This window comes from Ranitomeya imitator, chromosome 1 (assembly GCF_032444005.1).
Source record: "Ranitomeya imitator isolate aRanImi1 chromosome 1, aRanImi1.pri, whole genome shotgun sequence".
Classification (NCBI taxonomy): Eukaryota; Metazoa; Chordata; class Amphibia; order Anura; family Dendrobatidae; genus Ranitomeya; species Ranitomeya imitator.
In genome coordinates, this window is record NC_091282.1 from 751071394 (window position 1) to 751096737 (window position 25344).

General features: G+C 44.4%; 2 protein-coding genes across 6 annotated transcripts in view; one reads left to right on the forward strand and one right to left on the reverse strand.

Annotated features, from left to right (window-relative positions):
• The window catches only part of COA8 (cytochrome c oxidase assembly factor 8), a 31040-nt gene extending 29431 nt beyond the window's left edge, over positions 1-1609 (reverse strand). For 2 of the 3 annotated variants that reach the window (XR_011314736.1, XM_069734691.1), the window contains exon 1: positions 1421-1609. Coding sequence is in view for 1 of the 3 variants with exons in the window: in XM_069734691.1 (XP_069590792.1) it covers positions 1421-1594 (174 nt within the window). In the remaining 2 variants the exon portion in view is untranslated. The remainder of the gene's footprint in view (positions 1-1420) is intronic. The other variant, XR_011314737.1, reaches the window with a different exon arrangement.
• Positions 1610-1612: 3 nt separating this feature from the next.
• Positions 1613-25344, forward strand: part of BAG5 (BAG cochaperone 5) — a 39003-nt gene continuing 15271 nt past the window's right edge. Inside the window, exons 1-2 of one of the 3 annotated variants that reach the window (XM_069734660.1) lie at positions 1613-1770; positions 13954-13984. The gene's annotated coding sequence lies outside the window, so the exon portion shown is untranslated. Of the gene's footprint in view, positions 1771-13953; positions 13985-21428; positions 21458-25344 lie in introns of those variants that run through there. The other 2 variants (XM_069734652.1, XM_069734670.1) reach the window with 2 other exon arrangements.

Below are 25344 nucleotides of genomic sequence, written 5' to 3' on the forward strand. Positions count from 1 at the left end.
GATATCACCACCTTACTAACCAGAATCCCTCAATGTCTATCCGCTATTTTATCCTTCTTCTCAGCTAGATTTCTAAATCTTAACATGGACAAAAGAATTCATTGTCTTTCCTCCATCTCGCGCGATACCCACCCAACGAACCTATCCATTACAGTAAATGGCTGCCCACTCTCCCCAGTCCCACAAGCTCGCTGTCTCGGGGTGATCCTTGACACTGATCTCTCCTTCAAACAGCATAGCCAAGCCCTTTCCACTTCCTGCCGCCTTCAATTCAAAAATATTTAACGGATCCGTACATTGCTAAACCAAGAATCTGCAAAAACCCTAGTCCATGCCCTCATCATCTCCTGCCTTGACTACTATAACCTCCTGCTCTGTGGCCTCCCCTCGAACACTCTTGCACCCCTCCAATCTATTCTAAACTCAGCTGCCCGACTAATCCACCTGTCCCCCCGCTATTCCCCAGCCTCTCCCCTCTGTCATTCCCTTCACTGGCTCCCCATTACCCAGAGACTCCAGTACAAAAGCCTAACTATGACATACAAAGCCATCCACAACCTGTCTCCTCAATACATCTGTGACCTCGTCTCCTGGTACTTACCAGCACACAACCTATGATCCTCACAAGATCTCCTTCTCTACTTCCCTCTTATATCCTCTTCCCACAATCGCATACAAGATTTCTCGCGCATCACCCCTACTCTGGAACTCTCTACCTCAACATATCAGACGCTCACCTACCATCGAAACCTTCAAAAAGAACCTGAAGACCCACCTCTTCTGACAAACCTACAACCTGCAATAACCACCGATCGACTAAGCCACTGCACGACCAGCACTACCCTCACCTACTGTATCCTCACCCATCCCTTGTAGATTGTGAGCCCTCGCGGGCAGGGGCCTCTTTCCTCCTGTACCAGTTGTGACTTGTATTGTTCAAGATTATTGTACCTGTTATTATGTATACCCCACCTCACATGTAAAGCGCCATGGAATAAATGGCGCTATAATAATAATAATAATAATGAGGGCCATAACAGCAGCTAATACAACTGAAAATTAGAGATCTGGTGAAAATTTAAAAAATAAAAAAAAATACAACTCCTATAATGGCCAGTAATATCATATAGTTGCCACTAGGTATTAATTATAATTAGCTGCGCCAAATATCAATGGGTCCATAAAAGCACATTGCGTCCTTGTAACTGCGTCAATACGTTATGGAGATTCACCGTCCGCTTTCGTAAGGAAGCCGTGGGCTACTGCGCTATGCAGCTGAGGCAGAGCGGCCACCAAGTAACCTCTCTGACAGGAATAGGCGCGCTCTGCAGCGACAGGCTGGCGGCCGCACAGCATTCTGGGAGCTGGGCGCCAATAGTTAGTAGAGGACAGGGATGACGCAGGCAGGTCATGACGTCACCTTGGCAATTACCGCTCGCGTGTCAGCGTCTCCGGAGCGTATAGTGCGGGAGAACAGCAGCTGTGCAAGTTGAGGGCGAAGAAGGCGCACCCGGGCACAGGACGCCGCCATTAACTCCCCCCTTTTAAAGATGGCGACGCCGGCTGCCGTCTGCGCAGCTTTACGGCAAGACATCACTTCCGCTGTCGCTATGGCAACGTGGGAGTGAGAAGAGAGACGGTTTTTACAACCAGCTAGACGGTTGGGCCATGGTGGCCCGTCAGTGACAGGAGCCCGGAGAGGGGCGGGGAAGAGAATACTGCTTAGAATTGGGGACGACCCGGGAGCAACCCCCACTGCTGGGGAGACAGGTAGAGGCCGCCATGTTCTCATTACCTGCCACTGCTTTGTGTGCTGCTGAGACGTCTCTATACCATAGAGAGTGTGTGTGTGTGTGTGTGTGTGTGTGTGTCACACACATACTACTGTACTGTGCCCATCTACTGCACCGCACACACTTCTGTTCTGTGCCCACATAGTGCCCATCTGCTGCACAGTACATACTGTACTATGCCCAAATAGCGCACCGTACATATTAATGTGCTGTAAATATCTTTTTTGTTAACAGCTGTATTTTTTTTTCTTTTTAGCTGTCAAAGTATGAAAAGATTCCAGCTTTATTAAAACGTATAATACTCTTTATTAACAATTTGTAATACTTTTTAATTAAGCTGGAATCTTTTCGTGTTTTGTTGACAGCCAAAAAAAAATACAGCTTTTAGCAAAAAATATATTTATTGTATTTGAATTGTCTATCATTCTATACTATCAAGGAATTTGGGACATGTGTAAATAATAATACTGTTCTGTGCATACTACTACTGTGCCCATCTACTGCGCTGCACGCACTAATGCACCGTGCTCACATAGTGCTTATCTACTGTCTGTATATACTACACTACTGTGGCCAACTACTACACAGTGCATACTTTACTGTGTGCGTATAGTGCCAATATAATACACAGTACATACTACTGTACTGTGACCACATAGTGCCCATCTATTACACCATATATACTACTGTACAAAAAAAAACAGGCAAAGGTGCTTACCTGTCTAGGCCTCAAAACACAAATTGAGCTGGCACCATCCTCTTTAAATAGAAGAAAGGGGGATCACCTGATGCATATCGATATAGACAAACAACACAGAAGAAAAAGTACATGCATCAAAATACTGGGATCGCCACACCAATAGTTTTAGTACAAAAGGTAACAACATTTTATTGAAAACACCACACAAGAACTGTTATTTTAAAAACAATTAAAAAAAAACAGGATAGAGGATTAGGGTCCATACAAATATGAGTTAAATACTCAAAAGGAAACACTGCACAGTCAATGTTATACACACACACACACACACACACACACACACACACACACACACACACACACACACACACACACACGCTCAAAAGCCCGGCATTGCCTGGGCATAGTAAATATCTGTGGTTAGTTATAGCACCTCACTTCTCTTATTTTCCCATCTCGCCTCTCATTTTCTCCCTTACACCTCTTATTTTCCCCCTCACTCCTCTCATTCCCCCCTAACACTTGTCATTTCGACCTCACATCTGTCATTTTCCAATCACTCCACTATTTTCCCTCACTCATCTCATTTTGCACTCACACCTTTTCATTTTCACCTCACACCTCTCACTTTCACCTCACACCTCTCACTTTCCTCTCAGTATATACATGTTTTTCATCTCCCTTATATATAGTATGTCCTCTCCTGTATATGGTATATACCTGTGTGTCATTTCCCCTGTAAATAGTATATACCTGCTGTATGTCATAGCCTCTTGTATATTGTATATACCTATGTGTCATCTCCTCCTGTATATAGTATATACCTGTATGTCATCTCTTCTGTATATACTATTTACCTGTATGTCATCTCCTATATATAGTATATACCTGTATGTCATCTCCTGTATATAGTATATACCGGTGTTTCATTTCCTTCTGTATATAGTATATACCTATGTGTCATCTCCCCTGTATATAGTATATATCTGTGTGTCATCTCCTCCTATATATAGTATATACCTGTGTGTCATCTCCTGTATATACCTGTATGTCATCTTCCCTGTATATAGTATATACCTCTGTGTCATCTCCTCCTGTATATAGTATATACCTGTATGTCATCTCCCCTGTATATAGTATACACTGCGTGCAGAATTATTAGGCAAGTTGTTTTTTTAGATCACATGATGCTTTTTATTCATGTTGTCCTACTCCAAGCTGTTCAGGCTTCAGAGCCAACTACCAATTAAGTAAATCATGTGATGTGCATCTCTGTAATGAGGAGGGGTGTTGTCTAATGACATCAAAACCCTATATAAGATGTGCTTAATTATTAGGCAACTTCCTTCCCTTTGGCAAAATGGTTCAGAAGAGAGATTTGACGGGCTCTGAAAAGTCCAAAATTGTGAGATGTATTGCAGAGGGATGCGCCGGGCTTGAAATTGCCAAATATATATATATATATATATATATATATATATATATATATATATATATATATATATATATATATATATATATATATATATTAGTGTCTAAGGGGTACTTCCGTCTTTCTGTGGGCAACTTCCGTAACGGAAATCCCGCGTCGCTGATTGGTCTCGCCAGCTGCCTGTCATGGCTGCCGCGACCAATCAGCGACGGGCACAGTCCGACTAGTCCTTCCCTACTCCCCTGCAGTCAGTGCCCGGCGCCCGCTCCGTAATCCCCTCCAGTCACCGCTCACACAGGGTTAATGCCAGCGGTAATGGGCCGCGGGTACCGCACTCCGTTACCGCTGCTATTAACCCTGTGTGTCCCCAACTTTTTTACTATTGATGCTGCCTATGCAGCATCAATAGTAAAAAGATGTAATGTTAACCCCTTCATGACCCAGCCTATTTTGACCTTAACCCCTCTGTGACCTTAGACGTACTATCCCGTCGAGGTGCCCTGGGCTTATCTGACCCTGGACGGGATAGTACGTCATAGCCGATCGGCCGCGCTCACGGGGGGAGCGCGGCCGGGTGTCAGCTGCTTATCGCAGCTGACATCCGGCACTCTGTGCCAGGAGCGGTCACGGACCGCCCCCGGCACATTAACCCCTGGCACACCGCGATCAAACATGATCGCGATGTGCCGGCGGTGCAGGGAAGCATCGCGCAGGGAGGGGGGCTCCCTGCGGGCTTCCCTGAGACCCCCGGAGCAACGCGATGTGATCGCGTTGCTGCGAGGGTCTCACCTCCCTCCCTGCTTCCTCCAGCCCCGGATCCAAGATGGCCGCGGATCCGGGTCCTGCAGGGAGGGAGGTGGCTTCACAGAGCCCGCTCAGAGCAGGCACTGTGAAGGCTGCAGCGCTGCATGTCAGATCAGTGATCTGACAGAGTGCTGTGCAAACTGTCAGATCACTGATCTGTGATGTCCCCCCCTGGGACAAAGTAAAAAAGTTAAAAAAAATTTTTCCAAATGTGTAAAAAAATAAAATAAAAAAAAATATTCCAAAATAATGAAAAAAGAAAAAAAATATTATTCCCATAAATATATTTATTCATCTAAATAAAAAAAAAACCCAATAAAAGTACACATATTTAGTATCGCCGCGTCCGTAACGACCCGACCTATAAAACTGTCCCACTAGTTAACCCCTTCAGTAAACACCGTAAGAAAAAAAAAAAAAAAACGAGGCAAAAAACAACGCTTTATTATCATACCGCCGAACAAAAAGTGGAATAACACGCGATCAAAAGGACAGATATAAATAACCATGGTACCGCTGAAAGCGTCATATTGTCCCGCAAAAAACGAGCCGCCATACAGCATCATCAGCAAAAAAATAAAAAAGTTATAGTCCTGAGAATAAAGCGATGCAAAAATAATTATTTTTTCTGTAAAATAGTTTTTATCGTATAAAAGCGCCAAACCATAAAAAAATGATATAAATGAGGTATCGCTGTAATCGTACTGACCCGAAGAATAAAACTGATTTATCAATTTTACCAAACACGGAACGGTATAAACGCCTCCCCCAATAGAAATTCATGAATAGCTGGTTTTTGGTCATTCTTCCTCACAAAAATCGGAATAAAAAGCGATCAAAAAATGTCACGTGCCCAAAAATGTTTTCAGTAAAAACGTCAACTCGTCCCGCAAAAAACAAGACCTCACATGACTCTGTGGACCAAAATATGGAAAAATTATAGCTCTCAAAATGTGGTATTGCAAAAAATATTTTTTGCAATAAAAAGCGTTTTTCAGTGTGTGACGGCTGCCAATCATAAAAATCCGCTAAAAAAACTCACTATAAAAGTAAATCAAACCCCCCTTCATCACCCCCTTAGTTAGGGAAAAATAAAAAAAATGTATTTATTTCCATTTTCCCATTAGGGCTAGGGTTAGGGTTAGGGCTAGGGTTAGGGCTAGGGTTAGGGCTAGGGTTAGGGCTAGGGCTAGGGTTAGGGCTAGGGTTAGGGCTAGGGTTAGGGCTAGGGTTAGGGCTAGGGTTAAGGCTAGGGTTAGGGTTGGGGCTACAGTTAGGGTTGGGGCTAAAGTTAGGGTTAGGGTTTAGATTACATTTACAGTTGGGATTAGGGTTAGGGGTGTGTCAGGGTTAGAGGTGTGGTTAGGGTTACCGTTGGAATTAGGGTTAGGGGTGTGTTTAGATTAGGGTTTCAGTTATAATTGGGGGGTTTCCACTGTTTCGGCACATCAGGGGCTCTCCAAACACGACATGGCGTCCGATCTCAATTCCAGCCAATTCTGCGTTGAAAAAGTAAAACAGTGCTCCTTCCCTTCCGAGCTCTCCCGTGTGCCCAAACAGGGGTTTACCCTCACATATGGGGTATCAGCGTACTCAGGACAAATTGGACAACAACTTTTGTGGACCACTTTCTCCTGTTACCCTTGGGAAAATACAAAACTGGGGGCTAAAAATAATTTTTGTGGGAAAACAAAAAGATTTATTTTCACGGCTCTGCGTTATAAACTGTAGTGAAACACTTGGGGGTTCAAAGTTCTCACAACACATCTAGATAAGTTCATTGAGGGGTCTAGTTTCCAATATGGGGTCACTTGTGGGGGGTTTCTACTGTTTAGGTACATTAGGGGCTCTGCAAACGCAATGTGACGCCTGTAGACCATTCCATCTAAGTCTGCATTCCAAATGATGCTCCTTCCCTTCCGAGCCCTCCCATGCGCCCAAACGGTGGTTCCCCCCCACATATCAGGTATCAGCGTACTCAGGACAAATTGGACAACAACATTTAGGGTCCAATTTCTCCTGCTAACCTTGGAAAAATACAAAACTGGGGGCTAAAATATAATTTTTGTGGAAAAAAAAATATTTTTTATTTGCACGGCTCTGCGTTATAAACTGTAGTGAAATACTTGGGGGTTCAAAGCTCTCACAACACATCAAGATGAGTTCCTTAGGGGGTCTACTTTCCAAAATGGTGTCACTTGTGGGGGATTTCTACTGTTTAGGTACATTAGGGGCTCTGCAAACGCAATGTGACGCCTGTAGACCATTCCATCTAAGTCTGCATTCCAAATGGCGCTCCTTCCCTTCCAAGCCCTCCCATGCACCCAAACGGTGGTTCCCCCTCACATATGGAGTATCAGCGTACTCAGGACAAATTGGACAACAACTTTTGGGGTCCAATTTCTCCTGCTACCCTAGGGAAAATACAAAACTGGGGGCTAAAAAATAATTTTTGTGGGAAAAAAATTTTGTTTTATTTTTATGGCTCTGCATTATAAACTTCTGTGAAGCCCTTGGTGGGTCAAAGTGCTCACCACACATCCAGATAAGTTCCTTAGGGGGTCTACTTTCCAAAATGGTGTCACTTGTGGGGGGTTTCAATGTTTAGGCACATCAGTGGCTCTCCAAACGCAACATGGCGTCCCATCTCAATTCCTGTCAATTTTGCATTGAAAAGTCAAACGGCGCTCCTTCCCTTCCGAGCTCTCCCATGCGCCCAAACAGTGGTTTACTGCCACATATGGGGTATCAGCGTACTCAGGACAAATTGGACAACAACTTTTGGGGTCCATTTTCTCCTGTTACCCTTGGTAAAATAAAACAAATTGGAGCTGAAGTAAATTTTTTGTGTAAAAAAGTTAAATGTTCATTTTTATTTAAACATTCCAAAAATTCCTATTAAACACCTGAAGGGTTAATAAACTTCTTGAATGTGGTTTTGAGCACCTTGAGGGGTGCAGTTTTTAGAATGGTGTCACACTTGGGCATTTTCTATCATATAGACCCCTCAAAATGACTTCAAATGAGACGTGGTCCCTAAAAAAAAAAAATGGTGTTGTAAAAATGAGAAATTGCTGTTCAACTTTTAACCCTTATAACTCCCTAACAAAAAAAAAATTTGGTTCCAAAATTATGCTGATGTAAAGGAGACATGTGGGAAATGTTACTTATTAAGTATTTTGTGTGACATATCTCTGTGATTTAATTGCATAAAAATTCAAAGTTTGAAATTTTCAAAATTTTCGCCAAATTTCCGTTTTTTTTTCACAAATAAACGCAGGTACTATCAAAGAAATTTTACCACTATCATGAAGTACAATATGTCACGAGAAAACAATGTCAGAATCACCAGGATCCGTTGAAGCGTTTCGGAGTTATAACCTCATAAAGGGACAGTGGTCAGAATTGTAAAAATTGGCCTGGTCATTGACGTGCAAACCACCCTTGGGGGTAAAGGGGTTAAAGACCTTGCCGTTTTTTGCAATTCTGACCAGTGTCCCTTTATGAGGTAATAACTCAGGAACGCTTCAATGGATCCTAGCGGTTCTGAGATTGTTTTTTCGTGACATATTGGGCTTCGTGTTAGTGGTAAATTTAGGTCAATAAATTCTGTGTTTATTTGTGATAAAAACGGAAATTTGGCGAAAATTTCGCAATTTTCACATTTTGAATTTTTATTCTGTTAAACCAGAGAGTTTTGTGACACAAAATAGTTAATAAATAACATTTCCCACATGTATACTTTACATCAGCACAATTTTGGAAACAAAATTTTTTTTTGCTAGGAAGTTATAAGGGTTAAAATTTGACCAGCGATTTCTCATTTTTACAACGAAATTTACAAAACCATTTTTTTGAGGGACCACCTTACATTTGAAGTCAGTTTGAGGGGTCTATATGGCTGAAAATACCCAAAAGTGACACCATTCTAAAAACTGCACCCCTCAAGGTGCACAAAACCACATTCTAGAAGTTAATTAACCCTTCAGGTGCTTTACAGCAGCAGAAGCAACATGGAAGGAAAAAATGAACATTTAACTTTTTAGTCACAAAAATGATTTTTCAGCAACAATTTTTTTATTTTCCCAATGGTAAAAGGAGAAACTGAACAACGAAAGTTGTTGTCCAATTTGTCCTGAGTACGCTGATACTGCATATGTGGGGGTAAACCACTATTTGGGCGCACGGCAGGGCTTGGAAGGGAAGGAGCGCCATTTGACTTTTTGAATGAAAAATTGGCTGCACTCTTTAGCGGACACCATGTCACGTTTGGAGAGACCCTGTGTGCCTAAACATTGGAGCTCCCCCACAAGTGACCCCATTTTGGAAACTAGACCCCCCAAGGAACTTATCTACATGCATAGTGAGCCATTTAAACCCCCAGGTGCTTCACAAATTGATCCGTAAAAATGAAAAAGTACTTTTTTTTTCACAAAAAAATTATTTTCGCCTCAATTTTTTCATTTTCACATGGGCAATAAGGATAAAATGGATCCTAAAATTTGTTGGGCAATTTCTCCCGAGTACGCCGATACCTCATATGTGGGGGTAAACCACTGTTTGGGCACACGGCAGGGCTCGGAAGGGAAGGCGCGCCTTTTGACTTTTTGAATGGAAAATTAGCTCCAATTGTTAGCGGACACCATGTCGCGTTTGGAGAGCCCCTGTGTGCCTAAACATTGGAGCTCCCCCACAAGTGACCCCATTTTGGAAACTAGACCCCCCCAAGGAACTTATCTAGATGCATACTGAGCACTTTAAACCCCCAGGTGCTTCACAGAAGTTTATAATGCAGAGCCATGAAAATCAAAAATAATTTTTCTTTTCTCAAAAATGATTTTTTAGCCTGGTATTTCCTATTTTGCCAATGGTAATAGGAGAAATTGGACCACAAATGTTGTTGTCCAGTTTGTCCTGAGTACGCAGATACCCCATATGTTGGGGTCAACCACTGTTTGGGCGCACGGCAGGGCTCAGAAGGGAAGGCACGCCATTTGGCTTTTTAAATGGAAAATTAGCTCCAATTGTTAGCGGACACCATGTCGCGTTTGGAGAGCCCCTGTGTGCCTAAACATTGGAGCTCCCCCACAAGTGACCCCATTTTGGAAACTAGACCCCCAAAGGAACTAATCTAGATGTGTGGTGAGGACTTTGAACCCTCAAGTGCTTCACAGAAGTTTATAACGCAGAGCCATGAAAATAAAAAAAAAAAAAATTGTTTTCTCAAAAATGATTTTTTAGCCCAGAATTTTTTATTTTCCCAAGGGTTACAGGAGATATTGGACCACAAAAGTTGTTGTCCAGTTTCTCCTGAGTAAGCTGATACCCCATGTGTGGGGGTAAACCACTGTTTGGGCACACGTCGGGGCTCAGAAGGGAAGTAGTGACTTTTAAAATGCAGACTTTGATGGAATGGTCTGCGGGCGTCACGTTGCGTTTGCAGAGCCCCTGGTGTGCCTAAACAGTAGAAACCCCCCGCAAGTGACCCCATTTTGGAAACTAGACCCCCAAAGGAACTTATCTAGATATGTGGTGAGCACTTTGAACCCCCAAGTGCTTCACAGACGTTTACAACGCAGAGCCGTGAAAATAAAAAATCATTTTTCTTTCCTCAAAAATTGTTTTAGCAAGCAATTTTTTATTTTCTCAAGGGTAACAGGAGAAATTGGACCCCATTAATTGTTGCGCAGTTTGTCCTGAGTATGCTGGTACCCCATATGTGGGGGTAAACCACTGTTTGGGCGCACGTCGGGGCTCGGAAGTGAGGGAGCACCATTTGACCTTTTGAATACAAGATTGGCTGGAATCAATGGTGGCGCCATGTTGCGTTTGGAGACCCCCTGATGTGCCTAAACAGTGGAAACCCCTCAATTCTAACTCCAACACACCCCTAACCCTTATCCCAACTGTAGCCGTAACCCTAATCACAACCCTAACCCCAACACACCCCTAACCACAACCCTAACCCCAACACACCCCTAACCACAACCCTAATTCCAACCCTAACCCTAAGGCTATGTGCCAACCTTTCGGATTCGTATGAGATTTTTCAGCACCATTTTTGAAAAATCCGCGGGTAAAAGGCACTGCGTTTTACCTGCGGATTTACCGCGGATTGCCAGTGTTTTTTGTGCGGATTTCACCTGCGGATTTCTATTGAGGAACAGGTGTAAAACGCTGCGGAATCCGCACAAAGAATTGACATGCTGCGGAAACTACAACGCAGCGTTTCCGCGTGGTATTTTCCGCACCATGGGCACAGCGGATTTGGTTTTCCATATGTTTACATGGTACTGTAAACCTGATGGAACACTGCTGCGGATCCACAGCCAAATCCGCACCGTGTGCACATAGCATAATTCTAAAGGTATGTGCACACGCTGCGGAAAACGCTGCGGATCCGCAGCAGTTTCCCATGAGTTTACAGTTCAATGTAAACCTATGGGAAACAAAAATCGCTGTACACATGCTGCAGAAAAACTGCACGGAAACGCAGCGGTTTACATTCCGCAGCATGTCACTTCTTTCTGCGGATTCCGCAGCGGTTTTACAACTGCTCCAATAGAAAATCGCAGTTGTAAAACCGCAGTGAAATGCGCAGAAAAACCGCGGTAAATCTGCGATAAATCCACAGCGGTTTAGCACTGCGGATTTATCAAATCCTCTGCGGAAACATCCGCAGAGGACCAGAATACATGTGGACATTCCTAACCCTACCCCTAACCCTAACCCTAGTTCTTACCCCAACATTAGTGGAACAAAAAAAAAATTCTTTATTTTTTTTTTATTGTCCCTACCTATGGGGGTGACAAAGGGGGGGGGGGGGGGGGGGTCATTTACTATTTTTTTTATTTTGATCACTGAGATAGGTTATATCTCAGTGATCAAAACTCACTTTGGAACGAATCTGCCGGCCGGCAGATTCGGCGGGCGCACTGCACATGCGCCCGCCATTTTGGAAGATGGCGGCGCCCAGCAAAGAAGACGGACGGACACCAGGAGGCTGGGTAAGTATAAGGGGGGGAGATCAGGGCACGGGGGGGCGTCGGAACACGGGGGGGGGTGGATTGGAGCACGGGGGGTGGATCGGAACACGGGGTGAGGGATTGGTGCACGGGGTGGGGGATCGCTGTGCGGGGGGGGGATCGGAGCACAGGGGGGATCGGAGTGCGGGGTGGTTTGATTGGAGCACGGGGGGTGTGATTGGAGCACGGGGGGAGCGGACAGGAGGACGGGGGAGCGGAGCACAGGACGGAGGGGAGCGGACCACAGATCGGGGGGCTGGGGGGGCGATCGGTGGGGTGGGTGCACATAAGTGTTTCCAGCCATGGCCGATGATATTGCAGCATCGGCCATGGCTGGATTGTAATATTTCACCAGTTTTTTTAGGTGAAATATTACAAATCGCTCTGATTGGCAGTTTCACTTTCAACAGCCAATCAGAGCGATCGTAGCCACGGGGGGGTGAAGCCACCCCCCTGGGCTAAACTACCACTCCCCCTGTCCCTGCAGGCCGGGTGAAATGGGAGTTAACCCTTTCACCCGATCTGCAGGGACGCGCTCTTTCTGTGACACAGCATATGCGTCACAGGTCGGATTGGCACCGACTTTCATGACGCATACGCTGTGTCACAGGTCGGGAAGGGGTTAAAAATAATAAAAAAACAAAAAACCTGCTGTTCTCACCTTCCGTTGTCTAACGATGCACTCGCGCCGGCCGCCATCTTCCATTCGCGAGACCGCTAAGTCATCTGGGTAATTTCGCAATGCATCCTGGGAATGGAAGATGGCGGCCGGCGCGAGTGCATCGCCAGAGTTTCGCTGGATCCCAAGGGGTGAGTATATCACTATTTTTTATTTAAATTTTTTTTTTTAACAGGGATATGGTGCCCACACTGCTAAATACTGCGTGGGCAGTGCTATATACTACATGGGCAGTGTGATATACTCCGTGGGCTGTGCAATATATTACGTGCCCTGTGTTATATACTGCGTGGCCTGTGTTATATACTGCATGGGTTGTGTTATATAGTATGTGGGCTGTGTTATATACTGTGTGGCCTGTATTAACGCATCGGGTATTCTACAATATGTATGTATATAGCAGCCACATGGTATATAGCACAGGCCACGTAGTATTTGCTATATACTACGTGGCCTCTGCTATATACTATGTGGCTGATATATATATATATATATATATATAATATATATAATTTATATATTTATATATTTTCTAGAATACCCGATGCATATCTAGTATAGTATATACCTGTATGTCATCTCCCTCCTGTAAATAGTATATACCTGCTGTATGTCATAGGTATATACAATATACAAGAGGCTATGTGTCATCTCCTCCTGTATATAGTATATACCTGTATGTCATCTCTTCTGTATATACTATTTACCTGTATGTCATCTCCTATATATAGTATATACCTGTATGTCTTCTCCTGTATATAGTATATACCGGTGTGTCATTTCCTTCTGTATATAGTATATATCTGTGTGTCATCTCCTCCTGTATATAGTATGTACCTGTATGTCATCTCCTCCTGTATTAGACCTCGTTCACACGTTATTTGCTCAGTATTTTTACCTCAGCATTTGTAAGCTAAATTGGCAGTCTGATAAATCCCCAGCCAACAGGAAGCCCTCCCTCCTGGCAGTATATATTAGCTCACACATACACATAATAGACAGGTCATGTGACTGACAGCTGCCGTATTTCCTATATGGTACATTTGTTGCTCTTGTAGTTTGCTTATTAATCAGATTTTTATTTTTGAAGGCTAATACCAGACTTGTGTGTGTTTTAGGACGAGTTTCATGTGTCAAGTTGTGTGTGTGTGTGTGTGTGTGTGTTGGGTTTTGTGTGGCGACATGCGTGTAGCAACTGTTTGTGTGGTGAGTTGCATGTTACAGGTTAGTGTAGCGAGTTTTGCGCGTGGCGAGTTTTGTGTGGTGCGTTTTGAGTAGGTGCAAGTTTTGTGTGAGGCAACACAATTTCCCACACAGCAGTGCCACAAGTTAGTAGGAACTGTTTCTCACAGCGGCGGAAGGATAAACTCCATCATTGTATCCCGGAGCCTCTGGAGAGCCGTCTCATCAGCTGATGCGGCAGCTCTCCACGGGAGATTGTCGTGGGACACTCCTATTAATTGGATTTCTGCGGACACAGGGAGTATATTGTTTATTATTTTAATTTTTTTTTTTTACAGGTGAGCAAGGGCTTCGGGGATCAAGGTGATGGTGAGTATGTACTCTATGTTGTATGTACTGTGTGTGTTGTGTATATGTACTGTATGTCTATATGTATGTGTTGTATGTACTGTCATGTTGTATGTACTGTTGTATGTATTGACTGTTGTAAGTACTGTTGTAAGTACTGTTGTAAGTACTGTTGTAAGTACTGTCATATGTTGTATGTTCTGTATATTTGTATGTGTTTTGTTTTTTTTTATATTAAACACATTAGCCGGATGATGGGACTACTACTACTGTCCCATCATTGACTGACTCAGTGCAAGTCTATGGGTGCAGAAACGCTGCAGATCCACCAAAAGAATTGACTTGCTGCGGAAAAAACGCTGTGTTCCCGTGTGTTTTTTTTTTTTTTTTTTTTTTTTTTTTTTTTCTGCTGCATGTGCACAGCGGATTTGGTTTTCCATAGGTTAACATGCTACTGTTAAACGCATGGAAAACTGCAACGTGTGCACATAGCCCAATAGGTGGAGCTGGTAACTAGTGATGAGCGAATATACTCGTTACTTGAGATTTCCCAAGCACGCTCGGGTGACCTCTGAGTATGTTTTAGTGCTCAGAGTTTTAGTTTTTAGCGCCGCAGCTGAATCATTTACATCTGTTAGCCAGCATAAGTACATGTGGGGGTTGCCTGGTTGCTAGGGAATCCCCACATGTACTTATGCTGGCTAACAGATGTAAATCATTCAGCTGCGGCAAGAAAAACTAAAACTCCGAGCACTAAAAAATACTCGGAGAACACCAGAGCGTGCTCGGGAAATCTCGAGTAACGAGTATATTCGCTCATCACTACTGGTAATGTCTCACGGACATTACTAGTTGTACTGTATAGAAGGTATGTTCCAGAGGTCATTTTTGCTGTCAGTTACTTAGTGGAACAATTTGATCTGTCCACATTTGTTTTATGATCCCAACACCCTTTGGATCCATGATGCAAGGGAAGAAATGCTCTGGTGGGTAATGCATGCCTGAGGCATGCCCAATAGACTCTCTAAGGAACTATAACAACCATAATCCTCTAAGGAGTATACCAGACAAAGGATAAGAAGTGAAATGAACAATATATAAAGTTAAAATAACTGTTTATTAATACAATTATTAAAAACGGGGGGGAAAAAAATCTGACATAAAAAAGACACAGATTGGGACCTCCAAGTGGTAAGGGGAGAGAGAGGCCAGCAAAATAAGTAATTAATGTTGTAATATTGTATATGTGCCGCATGGAATAAATCCCCCTCCAATACAGGGTATTAATGGTCTATGGAGCACAAGTGTGGCTAAGGAACTAGCAAAGATTGTATTTCAGTTTCTGTTTCAAAAAATTAATTTTACTTCCAGAGCTCCTTGTTATTAACCCCTTCATGACCCAGCCTATTTTGACCTTAATGACCTGGCCGTTTTTTGCAATTCTGACCAGTGTCCCTTTATGAGGTAATAACTCAGGAACGCTTCAACGGATCCTAGCGGTTCTGAGATTGTTTTTTCGTGACATATTGGGCTTCATGTTAGTGGTAAATTTAGGTCAATAAATTCTGCGTTTATTTGTGATAAAAACGGAAATTTGGCGAAAATTTTGAAAATTTCGCAATTTTCACATTTTGAATTTTTATTCTGTTAAACCAGAGAGTTATGTGACACAAAATAGTTAATAAATAACATTTCCCACATGTATACTTTACACCAGCACAATTTTGGAAACAACATTTTTTTTTGCTAGGAAGTTATAAGAGTTAAAATTTGACCAGCGATTTCTCATTTTTACAACGAAATTTACAAAACCATTTTTTTTAGGGACCACCTCACATTTGAAGTCAGTTTGAGGGGTCTATATGGATGAAAATACCCAAAAGTGACACCATTCTAAAAAATGCACCCCTCAAGGTACTCAAACCCACATTCCAGAAGTTTTTTAACCCTTCAGGTGCTTCACAGCAGCAGAAGCAACATGGAAGGAAAAAATGAACATTTAACTTTTTAGTCACAAAAATTATCTTTTAGCAACATTTTTTTTATTTTCCCAATGGTACAAGGAGAAACTGAACCACGAAAGTTGTTGTCCAATTTGTCCTGAGTACGCTGATACCTCATATGTGGGGGTAAACCAATGTTTGGGCGCACGGCAGGGCTTGGAAGGGAAGGAGCGCCATTTGACTTTTTGAATGAAAAATTGGCTCCACTCTTTAGCGGACACCATGTCACGTTTGGAGAGCCCCCGTGTGCCTAAAAATTGGAGCTCCCCCACACGTGACCCCATTTTGGAAACTAGACGCCCCAAGGAACTTATCTAGATGCATAGTGAGAACTTTGAACCCCCGGGGGCTTCACAAATTGATCCGTAAAAATGAAAAAGTACTTTTTTTTCACAAAAAAATTCTTTTAGCCTCAATTTTTTTCATTTTCACATGGGCAACAGGATAAAATGGATCCTAAAATTTGTTGGGCAATTTCTCATGAGTACACCGATACCTCACATGTGGAGGTAAACCACTGTTTGGGCACATGGTAAGGTTCGGAAGGGAAGGAGCGCCATTTGACTCTTTGAATGAAAAATTATCTCCATCGTTAGCGGACACCATGTCGTGTTTGGAGAGCCCCCGTGTGCCTAAACATTGGAGCTCCCCCACAAATGACCCCATTTTGGAAACTAGACCCCCCAAGGAACTTATCTAGATGCATATTGAGCACTTTAAACCCTCAGGTGCTTCACAAATTGATCTGTAAAAATGAAAAAGTACTTTTTTTTTTCACAAAAAAATTCTTTTCGCCTCAGTTTTTCATTTTCACATGGGCAATAGGATAAAATGAATCCTAAAATTTGTTGGGCAATTTCTCCCGAGTACGCCGATACCTCATATGTGGGGGTAAACCACTGTTTGGGCACACGGCAGGGCTCGGAAGGGAAGGCGCGCCATTTGACTTTTTGAATGGAAAATTAGCTCCAATTGTTAGCGGACACCATGTCGCGTTTAGAGAGCCCCTGTGTGCCTATGCATTGGAGCTCCCCCACAAGTGACCCCATTTTGGAAACTAGACCCCCCAAGGAACTTATCTAGATGCATATTGAGCACTTTAAACCCCCAGGTGCTTCACAGAAGTTTATAATGCAGAGCCATGAAAATAAAAAATAATTTTTCTTTCCTCAAAAATGATTTTTAGCCTGGAATTTCCTATTTTGCCAAGGATAATAGGAGAAATTGGACCGCAAATGTTGTTGTCCAGTTTGTCCTGAGTACGCTGATACCCCATATGTGGGGGTAAACCACTGTTTGGGCGCACGGCAGGGCTCGGAAGGGAAGGCACGCCAATTGGCTTTTTAAATGGAAAATTAGCTCCAATCATTAGCGGACACCATGTCACGTTTGGAGAGCCCCTGTGTGCCTAAACATTGGAGATCCCCCACATATGACCCCATTTTGGAAACTAGACCCCCAAAGGAACTAATCTAGATGTGTGGTGAGGACTTTGAACTTCCAAGTGCTTCACAGAAGTTTATAACGCAGAGCCATGAAAATAAAATAAAAATTTTATTTTCTCTAAAATGATCTTTTAGCCTGCAATTTATTATTTTCCCAAGGGTAACAGGAGAAATTTGACCCCAAAAGTTGTTGTACAGTTTCTCCTGAGTACGCTGATACCCCATATGTGGGGGTAAACCACAGTTTGGGCACATGTCGGGGCTCGAAAGTCAAGTAGTGACATTTTGAAATGCAGACTTTGATGGAATGCTCTGCGGGCGTTACGTTGCGTTTGCAGAGCCCCTGATGTGGCTAAACAGTAGAAACCCCCCACAAGTGACCCCATTTTAGAAACTAGACCCCGAAAGGAACTTATCTAGATGTGAGGTGAGCACTTTGAACCCCCAAGTGCTTCACAGAAGTTTATAACACAGAGCAGTGAAAATAATAAATACGTTTTCTTTCCTCAAAAATAATTTTTTAGCCCAGAATTTTTTATTTTCCCAAGGGTTACAGGAGAAATTGGACCCCAAAAGTTGTTGTCCAGTTTCTCCTGAGTACGCTGATACCCCATATGTGGGGGTAAACCACTGTTTGGGCACACGTCGGGGCTCAGAAGGGAAGTAGTGACTTTTGAAATGCAGACTTTGATGGAATGGTCTGCGGGCGTCACGTTGCGTTTGCAGAGCCCCTGGTGTGCCTAAACAGTAGAAACCCCCCACAAGTGACCCCATTTTGGAAACTAGACCCCCCAAGGAACTTATCTAGATATGTGGTGAGCACTTTGAACCCCCAAGTGCTTCACAGACGTTTACAACGCAGAGCCGTGAAAATAAAAAATCATTTTTCTTTCCTCAAAAATGATGTTTTAGCAAGCAATTTTTTATTTTCTCAAGGGTAACAGGAGAAATTGGACCCCAGTAATTGTTGCCCAGTTTGTCCTGAGTACGCTGATACCCCATATGTGGGGGTAAACCACTGTTTGGGCACATGTCGGGGCTCGGAAGTCAAGTAGTGACGTTTTGAAATGCAGACTTTGATGGAATGGTCTGCGGGCGTCACGTTGCGTTTGCAGAGCCCCTGGTGTGCCTAAACAGTAGAAACCCCCCACAAGTGACCCCATTTTGGAAACTAGACCCCCCAAGGAACTTATCTAGATATGTGGTGAGCACTTTGAACCCCCAAGTGCTTCACAGACGTTTACAACGCAGAGCCGTGAAAATAAAAAATCATTTTACTTTCCTCAAAAATGATGTTTTAGCAAGCAATTTTTTATTTTCTCAAGGGTAACAGGAGAAATTGGACCCCAGTAATTGTTGCCCAGTTTGTCCTGAGTACGCTGATACCCCATATGTGGGGGTAAACCACTGTTTGGGCACATGTCGGGGCTCGGAAGTCAAGTAGTGACGTTTTGAAATGCAGACTTTGATGGAATGGTCTGCGGGCGTCACGTTGCGTTTGCAGAGCCCCTGGTGTGCCTAAACAGTAGAAACCCCCCACAAGTGACCCCATTTTGGAAACTAGACCCCCCAAGGAACTTATCTAGATATGTGGTGAGCACTTTGAACCCCCAAGTGCTTCACAGACGTTTACAACGCAGAGCCGTGAAAATAAAAAATCATTTTACTTTCCTCAAAAATGATGTTTTAGCAAGCAATTTTTTATTTTCTCAAGGGTAACAGGAGAAATTGGACCCCAGTAATTGTTGCCCAGTTTGTCCTGAGTACGCTGATACCCCATATGTGGGGGTAAACCACTGTTTGGGCACACGTCGGGGCTCGGAAGGGAAGGAGCACCATTTGACTTTTTGAATAAAAGATTGGCTGGAATCAATGGTGGCGCCATGTTGCGTTTGGAGACCCCCTGATGTGCCTAAACAGTGGAAACCCCTCAATTCTTACGCCAACACACCCCTAACCCTTATCCCAACTGTAGCCGTAACCCTAACCACAACCCTAACCGCAACACACCCCTAACCACAACCCTAACCCCAACACACCCCTAACCCTAACCACAACCCTAATTCCAACCCAACCCTAACCCTAAGGCTATGTACCCACGTTGCGGATTCGTGTGAGATTTTTCCGCACCATTTTTGAAAAATCCGCGGGTAAAAGGCACTGCGTTTTACCTGCGGATTTCACCTGCGGATTCCTATTGAGGAATAGGTGTAAAACGCTGCGGAATCCGCACAAAGAATTGACATGCTGCGGAAAATACAACGCAGCGTTTCCGTGCGGTATTTTCCGCACCATGGGCACAGCGGATTTGGTTTTCCATAGGTTTACATGGTACTGTAAACCTGATGGAACACTGCTGCGGATCCGCAGCGGCCAATCCGCTGCGGATCCGCAGCCAAATCCGCACCGTGTGCACATAGCCTAATTCTAAAGGTATGTGCACACGCTTTGGAAAACGCTGCGGATCCGCAGCAGTTTCCCATGAGTTTACATTTCAATGTAAACCTATGGGAAACAAAAATCGCTGTACACATGCTGCGGAAAAACTGCACGGAAACGCAGCGGTTTACATTCTGCAGCATGTCACTTCTTTCTGCGGATTCCACAGCGGTTTTACAACTGCTCCAATAGAAAATCGCAGTTGTAAAACCGCAGTGAAATGCGCAGAAAAACCGCGGTAAATCTGCCATAAATCCGCAGCGGTTTAGCACTGCGGATTTATCAAATCCGCTGCAGAAAAATCCGCAGAGGACCAGAATACGTGTGCACATACCGAAACCCTAACCCTACCCCTAACCCTACCCCTAACCCTAACCCTACCCCTAACCCTACCCCTAACCCTACCCCTAACCCTAACCCTAACCCTAACCCTAACCCTACCCCTAACCCTACCCCTAACCCTAACCCTAGTTCTAACTCCAACCTTAGTGAAAAAAAAAAAAAATTCTTTATTTTATTATTGTCCCTATCTATGGGGGACAAATGGGGGGGGTCATTTACTGTTTTTTTATTTTGACCACTGTGATAGATTATATCACAGTGATCAAAATTCACATTGGAACGAATCTGCCGGCCGGCAGATTCGGCGGGCGCACTGCGCATGCGCCCGCCATTTTGGAACATGGCGGCGCTCGGGGAAGAAGACTGACGGACCCCGCCAGGATCGGTAAGTATAAGGGGGGGAGATCAGGGCACAGGGGGGGGAGATCAGGGCACGGGGGGGCGTCGGAGCACGGGGGGGGAGGGATCGGAGCATGGGGGAGAGTGATCGGTGTGCGGGCGGGTGGATCGGTGTGCAGGGGGGGGGGATCGGTGTGCAGGGGGGGTGGTTCGGAGCACGGGGGGGGATCGGAGTGCGGGGGGGTTTGATTGGAGCACGGGGGGGTGTGATTGGAGCACGGGGGAGCGGACAGGAGGACGGGGGAGCGGAGCACAGGACGGAGGGGAGCGGGCCACAGATCGGGGGGCTGGGGGGGCGATCGGAGGGGTGGGGTGGGGGCACATTAGTATTTCCAGCCATGGCCGATGATATTGCAGCATCGGCCATGGCTGGATTGTAATATTTCACCATTTTTTTAGGTGAAATATTACAAATCGCTCTGATTGGCAGTTTCACTTTCAACAGCCAATCAGAGCGATCGTAGCCACGAGGGGGTGAAGCCACCCCCCCTGGGCTAAACTACCACTCCCCCTGTCCCTGCAGATCGGGTGAAATGGGAGTTAACCCTTTCACCCGATCTGCAGGGACGCGATCTTTCTGTGACACAGCATATGCGTCACAGGTCGGATTGGCACCGACTTTCATGACGCATACGCTGTGTCACAGGTCGGGAAGGGGTTAAGTGGTACAATAGGTGACAATACAAGGCGGGGAAATTCCAGGCTCTTCCACCAATAATAACTTAACCGCATGTACATCTATTAGTAGTAATGCTCTAAATACTCCGCCCTGATGGAGGATCCACCCTGATCTGATAAGACAAGTTATTCTACTTGGAATTAGGAAATCATTGCTCTCCTATGCTTACAGGAGGAAATACACGGAGGTAGGTCATGTCCAAACACACAGAGCTCACGGGTAGGATGGGAAGAGAATATCTACATTGCCTTTTTTCAACTTGACAGCATGTTAATATAATTCAGCACATTCCAGCGCTAGTAATATCATGTTATCTGTGCGCAGAGCTGATCTTTATCCAAGCCCTTAATACGGTGTCTGAGAGGAGGCATCCGTATGGCCTTTTCTATAGGTTTAGAGGGCGATTCGCACCTAGGGCTCGGTGGTGAAACTATATCTGTATACTGGGAAATGAAATATATGACTGTCTAGTTGCAGAATTGCTTCCATTTTAGTCAGCAGTACTTAAGTCATTGCTGATTGTTTCCCAACAACATCATAAAAAGCAAAGTCTTTGCTGCTAATGTGTAAGTGCTCATGACACTAAATACTACTGTGGGCGTGCACAGTTCTTAGGCTGTGATTACCATGGTCCAGTAGCTTGGTGGTGGACTCTGTATTATTATTTTATTATTATAGCACCATTTAGTCCATGGCGCTTTACATGTGAGGAGGGGTATACATAATATAAACTAGTGCAATAATCTTAACTAATACAAGTCACAACTGTTACAGGAAGAGAGAGGACCCTGCCCGTGAGCGCTCACAATCTACTGTACAAGGGATGGGTGAGAATACAGTAGGCGAGGGTAGAGCTGGTCGTGCAGCGGTTTGGTCGATTGGTGGTTACTGCAGGTTGTAGGCTTGTCGGAAGAGGTGGGTCTTCAGGCTCTTTTTGAAGGTTTCGATGGTAGGCGAGAGTCTGATATGTTGTGGTAGAGAGTTCCAGAGTGGGGGTGATGCGCAAGAGAAATCTTGTATGCGATTGTGGGAAGAGGGGAGTAGAGAAGGAGATCTTGTGAGAATCGGAGGTTGCATGCAGTTAAGTACTGGGAGAAGAGGTCACAGATGTATGGAGGAGACAGGTTGTGGATGGCTTTGTATGTTATGGTTTTGTATTGGAGGCTCTGGGTAATGGGAAGCCAGTGAATGGAATGACAGCGGGGGGACAGGTGGATTAGTCGGGCAGCAGAGTTTAGAATAGATTGGAGGGGAGGCCACAGAGCAGGAGGTTGCAGTAGTCAAGGTGATAGATGATGAGGGCATGGACTAGGGTTTTTCCAGATTCTTGGTTGAGGAATGTACGGATCCGTGAAATATTTTTGAGTTGAAGTCGTCAGGAAGTGGAAAGGGCTTGGATATGTGTTTTGAAGGAGAGATCAGTGTCAAGGATTACCCTGAGGCAGCGAGCTTGTGGGACTGGGGAGAGTGGGCAGCTGTATACTGTAATGGATAACCTCGTTGGGGGGGGGGTCACGTGAGACGTGGGGAAAGATGATGAATTCTGTTTTGTCCATGTTAATTTTCAGAAATCTAGCAGAGAAGAAGGATGAAATGGCAGACACATTGAGGGATTCTGGTTAGTAGGGTGGAGATATCTGGTACAGAGATGTAGATCTACGTGTCATCAGCATAGAGATGATACTGAAAGCCGTGAGATTCTATGAGCTGTTTCAGGCCAAAGGTGTAAATGGAGAAGAGCAGGGGTCCGAGGACTGAACCTTGCGGGACTCCGACAGATAGGGGGCGAGGTGAGGAGGTGGTATGTGAGTGGGAGACACTGAATGTCCGGTCTGTTAGGTATGACGAGATCCAGGATGGGGCCAAGTCTGTGATGCCAATGGATGAGAGGGTCTGTAGTAATAGGGAATGGTCCACTGTGTCAAAGGCAGAGGACAGGTTGAGGAGGACAGAGTAGTGTCGCTTGCTCTTGGCGGTTAATAGGTCATTGGTGACCTAAGTTAAGGCAGTTTCAGTGGAGTGGTGTGACCAGAAGCCAGATTGTAAGCGGTCGAAGAGGGAGCAAGAAGAGAGATGGGAGGACAATTCAAAATAGACGCGTTGTTCCAGTAGTTTTGAGGCATAGGGGAGAAGTGATATAGGACGATAGCTAGATACAGAGGATGGGTCAAGAGAGGGCTTTTTGAGGATAGGTGTGACTGAGGCATGTTTAAAGCTTGAGGGGAAAACACAGTTAGTGATAGGTTGAAGAGATTGGTTAGGGTTGGGATGAAGACTGTGGCGAGGTTTGGAATGAAGTGGGATGGGATCGGGTCAAGTGCACAGGTGGTGAGATGCAATCTTGAGAGTAGAGTGGAGAGTCGATCTTTTGTAATGGTGGAGAAGTTGGTTTTGGAGGTGGAGGGCTGGGCAGTTTGGAGGAAGGGCTCTGGGGGTTGTTGACCAAAACTGTCTCTGATGCTATCAATCTTATGCTTGAAAAATGAGGCAAAGTCTTCAGCTGAGATGAGTGGGGAGGGAGGAGGTGCTGGGGACGGAGGACAGAATTGAAGGTGTTGAATAACTGTTTAGGGTTGTGAGACATGGAGGATGTGAGAAATAAGTGGGTTTGTTTAGCTGTGGCGAGTGTAGCCTTGAAAGTAGTGAGGGACTGTTTGAATGCGATGAAGTGCTCGTTGGAGCGGGATTTTTTCCATCTCCGCTCAGCAGCCCTGGAAGCTCTCTCAGTTCTTTGGTCAGGCTGGTGTGCCAGGGCTGTCTGTTGATTTTACGATCTTTGGTATGTGTAAGAGGGGCAGCAGATTCCAAAGCTACAGCTATTATGGTGTTATATAAAGCAAACTAGTTTCATTTCCATACCAGCACCGCAATTTTCAGACCAGCTGCTGGTCTTCTGATCAAACTTGAAATGTTCATACATGCTTATGCGGCTGTTGAGTTTGAGTCAAGAGATTTGCTAACCCAAACTCAACAGCAGTTGGCCTCAGTCCAAACACAGATGTGTGAAAGCAACCTAAGGCTATGTGCACACGTCAGGATTTCTGGCAGAAATTTTCCTGACAAAAACTTGACATTTCTGCCTGAAATCCGCATGCGTTTTTTTCACGAGTTTTTTTCACGGTTTTGATGCATTTCTTGTGCGTTTTTTCCCAAATGCATAGAATAGCGGGAAAAACACAGAAAATCCGCAAAATTAATGAACATGCTGCTTTTTTTTTTTTTACCGCAATGCGTTTTTGTTTTTTTTTGCGGGAAAAAAAACGCATCATGTGCATAAAAATTGCAGAATGCATTCTAAATGATAGGATGCATATGTCTGCAGTTTGTAATGCGTTTTTATCGCGAAAAAACGCGAAAAAACCTGAACGTGCGCACATACCCTTAGTTGGAAAAACTATTGTCCCCTATTCAATACGTTCCCTTAAGTGGGTGACAACTGTATTTTATGCACCCACTTGGAGTAGGTCACACATAGATGATGATCAGCCCTTGATGGAGCTGAACTGAAACTTACATTTAATGAATCCAGGCAGTATGGGAACATGGTGTAAGGAAAAAACAGAGGACGTTTTTATTGGGTACCATGTATGCAGGTGGACTCATCTGACTATCATCAAACGTGTTTTAATGAGATATTGTGCATACTTCTTTCCCATCTAATCTTAGGAGTATCTTACCGTGCCCTGTAGAGATGCACAACAGGCCTCTAAATCAGGGGTGGGGAATCCTTCGGGGGCCATACAAACTCTGCCCACAATGTACATCCTGACTCTGGCATTGGTGTCAGGACATAATCTTTCATTGCATGCCCTTCAGTGTTCAGTAGTGAACACTGCGTGTGTGTGTTCACAGAGCAAGAAGAAATTAATGAGTTTGTGCCAATCAAAATACAGCTCCATGCCTAAGAATGCGGTCCCTGAGAATCTGCTCGGGGACCTGATAAAAGGTCATCGAGGGCTGGGCCTGAGGTTCCTCACCCCTGCTTTAAAGTGTTTTCGCATGAACACCGTGCATGATCACATCTTTAGACATTTAAGATGTGGTATTTGACTTTGAAACCTTGAAGCATCAGGG